Source organism: Perkinsus marinus (assembly GCF_000006405.1).
Source record: "Perkinsus marinus ATCC 50983 genomic scaffold scf_1104296958686, whole genome shotgun sequence".
NCBI classification, from domain to species: domain Eukaryota; phylum Perkinsozoa; order Perkinsida; family Perkinsidae; genus Perkinsus; species Perkinsus marinus.
Genome location: NW_003206671.1, coordinates 279,388 through 286,804, shown reverse-complemented (window position 1 = coordinate 286,804; position 7,417 = coordinate 279,388). Strand labels below are relative to the sequence as shown.

Sequence of the window (7,417 nt, the reverse complement as noted above, 5' to 3'; positions counted from 1 at the left end):
TTCTTCCTCGCGGCCGGATCCATCAGTAGATCCAGCAGGTCTTGTAATTCGACTTCACCGCACCCGAATGATCGGTAGCCCATCACCACCTAAGATCACGCTCTACCGCCTACAAATTGCAAATACTTCACACTACTTGCGGGGCATCGCTCGTCTGTGGTACGACCATCAACACCACTGGACCGACCTTGCCATTAGGCTTGAACTCTCCCATACCCTCTGGGGAAAGATAATAGAGAATCTTCTTTTGTGATTCCATCGCGGCGTTCAACAGTTTCTGGAAGAGATGGAAACTCATCATTTAAAATCAAGCGATAGATCTCACCTGAGTGGCGGGGTCCAAAGTGGGGATAGCAGGCAGCACTTTCGGCGTTACCTACGAGTCACCAAACTCTCCCAAACATGAACCACGTAAGCAGCATATGTCAACTAGAAATCCAATCCCGAGATGCACTCACCACTTCTCCATTTTTGAGCTGTGATTCAGAAGTCGCTGAAACACAGTCTGCGAAATCCTCACTTCGCCACGATTTAACTCGCATCAGCCGACTCTGACGAAAGCAGAAGAATATATGCAGTCCATAGACCTTCTATGCTGACCGCACCTCATCATCCTCGACATGTGAAGTGTCAGTTGTGGGCGGCTCTGTCAATGGTAGCTGAAAGAGGAGACAAGCGCTATCAGCACGGGCATCGCAACGATTGAACAACAATCATCATGATATAGTAGTAATATATGTAGACCGATAAAATACTGAGAGCCTTGTAGGTTACTACTCGATAGACTAGAAATAATAGCCAACCGACGTATCGGTAATCAGAATGGAACACAAATAAAAAAAATCCAATACCGTTCCCGTAATACCCTTTTTTGTCGCTTATTGAAATCATGCGACGCTTCCTCACTTGAGAGCTCCTCGATAATCGGCCCTCCATGAACGGCCGAGGGTGAAGTTGGTAGTTCAAATTGGAGATGATGACCAGAGGGACTCCTCTTCAATTGGCGAGGGTCCAATACGATCATGTTGCTTGACTTGGACGAGGTGCATCCCATTTCTTTATGATGATGGACAGCAAATGATTTCTGCTATGTAAAAACAACTGCGGGGATTGAACCCAATACCTAGACCATGATAGCAGCGACCTTCACCATCACGCCACACAATCCATTAGAATCAACCCTCCAAATTACGAGACCCCATAACGCCACATCCTGTTTCAATCGAGAGACGTGACCCTCATGCCGAAAAAACCAATCAGAACATAACAAAACCATCAACGTACAGTTAGAGCACATGACGAGTGTACACTACTTACTGTACTTGGGGAAAGAGAATTCATACCAGGCAATAGCCGCCACAACAACCTCTGCTGATTTCGAATGGTCGGCTGCAACGACTACTGCACACGGTTCACGCATGGCCACCGATTGGAAGTACTACCAAACTACACCCATCAGGGAGTGACCTAAACAAGTGGAAATCATCGGATCCCCAAACCGTGCTTTCCTTGACCAGCGACCAAAGACAATCGTCCCAGTCGCGCTACACAGAGATCAATACTGCTTACTCTCTGGTCCGCTTTAAGGAGATTATATAAGTGATTCAGGCTCGCTGGTTGTGCCCTCTAAGAACAAGTCCACTTTCCATCTCGTGATCGACCCACACACCAACCTGGCCTTTATTCGCTATCCAAGTTGGTATGTTCCGCACATTGCCACCAGGATCAGCTTGGCTGAACATAGTAACACTGAGCTCTCCTGTCTGCGGGTCTCTCATTATCGCATAGCCATAGCATAAGAACTCACACCTCACTAAGCCGGGTTGCGGGTCCTGGTAAGGACAATCTAAAAGATAGAAAATTATTCCAGACTTGGACAGAGATATTCCTAACCCCTTTCTGTGCAACGTACACACATACCCGAGCACCAATACTCGACGCCAGCTATGTAGTTGGTACCACAATTTCAACAACACGAGTGCTCGATGGGACGGCTCCTTAGCCTGGTCATGAGCAGGAGAGAACCATTCTCACCTGGAATGTCCACTGATCGCCGCGAAACTATCCACAAATTATCATGAATCCTTTCACGTAGTATAGCATACACGGCGTCTCTAGCTGCCACAGTGAACATACCTGTTTTGCTGCACATCCCAATGCTCAACAAGCCGCTCCCAGTACCTTTAAATGTGGCGTACTGTAGATCTAGTCGCCGTTCGGGTTCATCAATCAGGCCCTTCCTCAGAATTCGACCTAGGGGAAAAGCGACAAGACGAATACATCATTCAAAGTCCTGCCACACAGCTGGTAACCGTAACGCACCATCTGATGCATGTGGATTGTACTTGGACAATGCAGTTGGGTCCATCAGCGTATCCAGTAAGCTATTCAAGTCAATCTCGTGACGCCCGAATGAACGGCGGCCCATCATAACCTGAAACTTGAGCCTTGCTATCCCGGGCTCAAGAGATCGACTCCTAATATGTTCACCATGATGAACAACAACTTCACGAAGTTCTCCCATGGCCACTGCCACTATGAACATGACCGCTGTTGCGTGCCTAGTTGGAAAAAATTCCGCCTTCAGAATAAAAAATCAAAAACTCTTCCAAAATAGCGGATAAACAGGTGCACTATCTAGCAAAAAAGCGAAGAATCATTAGGACACAAAGATTGTCCCCACTTTCTATCTGATCTACAGCAAGCGTTTTCCTTCCTACTCTTTAACCATCAGAGTTTTCAACTATGGAGTTAACACTGCATAGCTACTGGAAAGCCTGGAGCATTCGCACCCAGAAGAGCAAAAATCCCAACTTTTTCCATCGAAGATTTCTCAGGTAACGGACACTCCAAACAGGACCGATACCAAAACCACAGCCTTAATGATCTCATATGTAGACACCTCTTCCAAACGCCCTCCCACTACCTGGAATTTTTCCCCAACAGGGGGCGGTCTGGCCATGAGTTCAACTGGACCCGCCTTGCCGACCGATACGAATTCACTCTCTCCCTCTGCTGTGAGGTAGTGCTGGATCTCTGCTTGAGCCCTGCGGGCCGCATCGAACATGACCTAGATTCAGTTCAAGATCGATAGATCATCCCACACAAGGACGAAGGTGCAGTAGTCTCTCAAGAGAGAGACTTACGAGAGAGTTACATGGTCGAAACTGACCTTGTGCTAATTCATACAACTGCCCACAGTTCAATACCAACGTTCGACTAGCATACAGTACACTATTACTCTCCACCTCGCTACTACCCGAGAGACCCCATCCAATTCTGCAAGTTTCTGGTGGACCAGCGGACCAACCTGAATCGCATGTTCTACTATCGGGAGGTCTCCAACATCTCACCTTGGTATCATTGCCAGTATCCACGGATATACAATCCATGAAGTCGTCATCGGGTATGCTCAGAAGAATCTGCTGGGTTTGAGAATATTGTAGTATCATGAGGACAGAGAAAATCATATTATTGTGATGTAGCTGTGCATCTAGCGTCGACCTAGTATGCTACTTAGCTCCTACTGAATATCACATACACTTGCTGTAATTATTAATTTTACGATCTACATGAGACCAGTGTTTTCCGTTGACTCAAAGAATATTGGACAACCGTCACATCAACAACAGAAAGATATTCATTCACGGCTATCACGATGAGATCACTACCTGCCCGTTCGCGCTGCCGCCATCTTGAGAAGAAGACGAAGTCACTGCTGTAGAATCATCAAGCTGAAATAGACGAGTAGGCGACCCCCGGGACTGCTGATCAGAGAGTCTGACTTCATTACCTGCTGATGGGCCTTACAGCCGCCCGTCTCCTCATTCGAGAGCTCCTCAATTATCGGCCCTCCATGAACGGCCGAGGGTGAAGTTGGTAGTTCAAATTGGAGATGATGACCAGAGGGACTCCTCTTCAATTGGCGAGGGTCCAATACGATCATGTTGCTTGACTTGGACGAGGTGCATCCCATTCCGATGACGAAAGCCAGACTAGACCGCTAACTGTTGAGAAAAAGTCCTTAAATAGGTCATACCAACGAGCCACCTCCAGAACTAGACTCGATACCGGTGTGGAGACCTCACGTTCAAGTCGCTATAAGCGACCATCGACCCCTGGACGGAAAACCAATTCACCGTAATACTTCCCTCGATGCAGTTAGACTACGATATTGAGTTGGGTGACGGACTACAGAGATCTCCGTAGCATTAGTCGATAAGAAGCTTCATAGGTGTGGTATTAGTGTGGTCGATAGCTGCGTTGTTCCATTTCATGGAAAGAAAATCACGTCGCTCCGCTCATTGAGTTTGCGTACGAACGTAGCTTAGTCTTCATAAGAAGCTTTACGGCTTTCATCACTTCGGCACTTGTTGAGTGCTTAGTCTACTACGACTTTCCTCTAGGAAGGAACAGCGTGCCGGTGGTTTCTGTCTTCGACTCGAACAACCTTTCTCGGAACTTTCAACGGGCAGGTCGTCGGCGGAGCAAAACAGCTGCATCTAGAGAACTCAATGTAACAATTTTTTTCTGCGGTGGTGCTGGACAACCACGGACGAATGCCAGCTAGCGAATGAAATTTCAATTCAAGGTTCGCACTTCAGACGAACAGCCCAGTGTGATGGTACTATTTTCACGACATTTTCTCCACCCTATGCAGCTTTTCTCGCGTCAAGGCAAACAACTCATTTACCTTTCCCCTTAGGACATGGCGGTAATACCCTCCGAACAGATGATCACAATTGAAGGCGACGCGAATAGGAAAATGCTGCTACAAATTGCTGATTCTGAATCGCTTCGCTCCGCCTTCTTCGATTCGCGCACGCCTACTCGCGCACAACATGAAAAGTGAACAGGATGCAGATCTGTAGTACTCTTGAGGATGAGATACCAGCACGACATACCAAAGACCAAATATATTTTTCAATACGTCTACTGTAGATCTCATCTATTATAGTTGTCATTCCTAGTCTGGGCATAGCCTGGCTCTACATCTTTGAACGGGCGTGCGTACGGCGAGTCCAGTCCGTGAAGTCGAACCGCAAGTCGTGTGTCGCGTTACGATCACGTCAGTAACCTTAATCCTCGCTATTGTCGAGCGATAGCGCGCAACAATATTGATTGAGCAGTTTATTACAAGTAACGATGCCGACCTTGCATTTTCTCGTCGCAGAGTTTCCGCCAGTTTCCGAGTCGTGAGTGTCTACACTCGGCCTGGACTCTGCCTCGGCCGACAACATCAAGGAATACTCGAAGATCCTAGCCATCGAAGATAAGTGCACAATCGTCGTGACCATCCATCAGCCTAGTGGTGACATATGGCTCTCGCTCAGCAAGGTGTGCCTCCTCGTCCAAGGCATTGTCATGTACTTTGGCCAACCGGATAAGGTCCCGGAGGACTTCGCGACTACCGGTTATCCTGTACCGACTCTCACTAACCCCGCCAAGCATGTCATGAACTTGGTCAATAAGAACTTCCCTGGTCACGGCGATGTCGAAGCACTCGTCGAGCGTCATAACACAAAAGCGAAGAAAGATGAGGCAGTATTCCCCAGGGACGATGCAGTGTTCCTCGTTTGAATGGCAGTGAGATTAGAGCTATCGTCAGGCCGAGCAGCAAAACGCAGCAGTTTATCACTCTTCTGATGAGGAACTTCCAGAACAACGTGAGGAACCCGAGTATCGACTGGGTGCGCCTGGTCATGTATACAATTATCTTCTTCATGATCGGCACCATGAATATTCGGACTAATGACTCTTTCGCTCAGAGAGACCAAGTCCCGATGCTCTCCTATGTACGAGCCTTCCTGGTCTTCATGGTAGTAGCGGTTTTACCATTCTTCGACGAGGTACGCTAGGTGTTCGCTCGAGAGCGGGCGAATCCCAACGTCAATGTCGCAGTGTGCGCCCAGGCCAACTTTCTTGTGTGCCTGCCGGGAATCGGTCTCACCGCAGTGGTCTCGTCTGGCATGGCTATTGGCCTGACTGGTCGCAACACGTTTGGTTGGTTCTGCCTCGACCTATTTCTCTCGATGGTTGTCTCAGAGTCTCTCATGATGCTGCTGGGCGCTGCCACCCTACACTACTTCATTGGTATTGCCGTGGCTGCTGGTATCTATGGTATGTTCACGCCGACCGAATACCTGGAGGTTGGAAATGCGTTCACCACTCGGCGTTTCACACGTACATGTTTGCTTGGTTTGACGATGCTCCGCCGCTTGGAGATCTTATCTTGACAAAGTACAACTTGGAAGACACTGATCTCGTCATCAGCAGGGCCGTATTAGCTACATGGACGGCTGTGCTTAGACTGCTATTCTCCGCAGCTCTCCATTACTTAGACACTGGTAGGGGATGAGTGAAGCTGTTCTACTCATCGAAGAGCCTTTGATGTCATCGCATGAGAGTTTCAAAGTGAGAGAAAAATCTCGCACGTTGTGCTCCGAATGATATGAACGTTGTGTCTCATGAGTCTTGAGTAGCATCAGTCTTAGAGGGGATGTTAGTCGGTCACGGCTCTGTTATTATATGGTAGGGGGTGAAACTGCTAGTTAGGTTTACGTGATGATGTTACCTTCTCTGAAAGAACTACCACAACCCCCGCAAGCGCTGAAGACCGCTGGTGCCGTTGTTGCTGGTGGGTTGGCCTCTGTCATCGCCTTGAGGCTCGGCTACCACGTATGGACCCGCTGGCTCTTCTATGACCGTCCCGCTACTGCCTTGGTCGACGGTTTCTATGCCCGCCACAAAGATTGCATAAGATTCGTCGAGATCAGACCAGGTCGCCGCATTGCTGTGTATGAAAACCTGCCGGTCTCGACCGGTCGTCCGGCGCTCATCTTCATCCACGGAAGCTGTGCACGCATGCAACAGTTCGAGGCGCAGATAGACCACTTCACCGCTCAAGGGCATCGGGTGGTAGCTCTAGATCTCTACGGTTGCGGAGCCAGCGAGAAGCCCGATGACCCTAAGGCCTACCACACCGCTCAGATCAAGAGCGACGTGGTTGCCTTCCTCGAGAAGTTCGCCACTCCCGGAAGTGTCATCATCGGTCATTCCTATGGGGCAGCGATTGTCCTCGGTTTATCCATGGATCGTTACCTGGTGAACACTCTCAAGTTATGTGGCTTCGTCTGTATCGCTTCGCCGAATGCCAAAACGCTCAGCTCTCGCGGTGCCCCGTATCTTCGGAACAAGTTCGACAAGCCTAGGTGGTGGCTTTGGTTCATCCGTCCATATGTTGGTCGCCAATTTCGAGCAGCTCTTCTTGGACCTTCTGCAAGCCCTGACTTATATCGTCAAGAGAAGGAGGCCAGTGCCAGGAACCCAGTGTACATGTACAAGGCTTTCTACACTCAATGGGGAACGGACATACTAATTCCCTCAAACCATCAAGGAAGCCAGATCAAGGGCCTCT

At 48.8% G+C, this 7,417-nt stretch overlaps 5 protein-coding genes across 5 annotated transcripts in view; 3 read left to right on the top strand and 2 right to left on the bottom strand.

The window, feature by feature from the left end:
* The window catches only part of Pmar_PMAR028225 (hypothetical protein), a gene marked incomplete at both ends in the record, with an annotated part of 1,712 nt that extends 658 nt beyond the window's left edge, over positions 1–1,054 (bottom strand). Inside the window, 5 exons of the mRNA XM_002774175.1 lie at positions 137–277; positions 326–376; positions 459–551; positions 606–659; positions 866–1,054. Of these exons, the coding sequence (XP_002774221.1) occupies positions 137–277; positions 326–376; positions 459–551; positions 606–659; positions 866–1,054 (528 nt within the window). The remainder of the gene's footprint in view (positions 1–136; positions 278–325; positions 377–458; positions 552–605; positions 660–865) is intronic.
* Positions 1,055–1,309: 255 nt separating this feature from the next.
* Pmar_PMAR028224 (hypothetical protein) lies at positions 1,310–3,452 on the bottom strand (the record flags this gene model as incomplete). The annotated part of the gene is made up of 8 exons (XM_002774174.1): positions 1,310–1,438; positions 1,570–1,626; positions 1,674–1,846; positions 2,137–2,253; positions 2,323–2,434; positions 2,927–3,070; positions 3,260–3,310; positions 3,354–3,452. The coding sequence occupies 8 exons, from the start codon at positions 3,450–3,452 to the stop codon at positions 1,310–1,312; spliced, it is 882 nt and encodes a 293-aa protein (XP_002774220.1).
* Positions 3,453–5,364: 1,912 nt separating this feature from the next.
* Positions 5,365–5,580, top strand: Pmar_PMAR028223 (hypothetical protein; the record flags this gene model as incomplete). The annotated part of the gene is made up of 1 exon (XM_002774173.1): positions 5,365–5,580. One exon carries the CDS (start codon positions 5,365–5,367, stop codon positions 5,578–5,580), a length of 216 nt encoding a protein of 71 aa, XP_002774219.1.
* Positions 5,581–5,645: 65 nt separating this feature from the next.
* On the top strand, positions 5,646–6,236 carry Pmar_PMAR028222 (hypothetical protein; the record flags this gene model as incomplete). Its single annotated transcript, XM_002774172.1, has 2 exons — positions 5,646–5,819; positions 5,859–6,236. The coding sequence occupies 2 exons, from the start codon at positions 5,646–5,648 to the stop codon at positions 6,234–6,236; spliced, it is 552 nt and encodes a 183-aa protein (XP_002774218.1).
* A 314-nt stretch (positions 6,237–6,550) lies between these two features.
* Positions 6,551–7,417, top strand: Pmar_PMAR028221 (valacyclovir hydrolase, putative; the record flags this gene model as incomplete). Its single annotated transcript, XM_002774171.1, has 1 exon — positions 6,551–7,417. A coding segment is annotated over exon 1 (853 nt), but the record flags the coding sequence as incomplete, so codon positions are not given.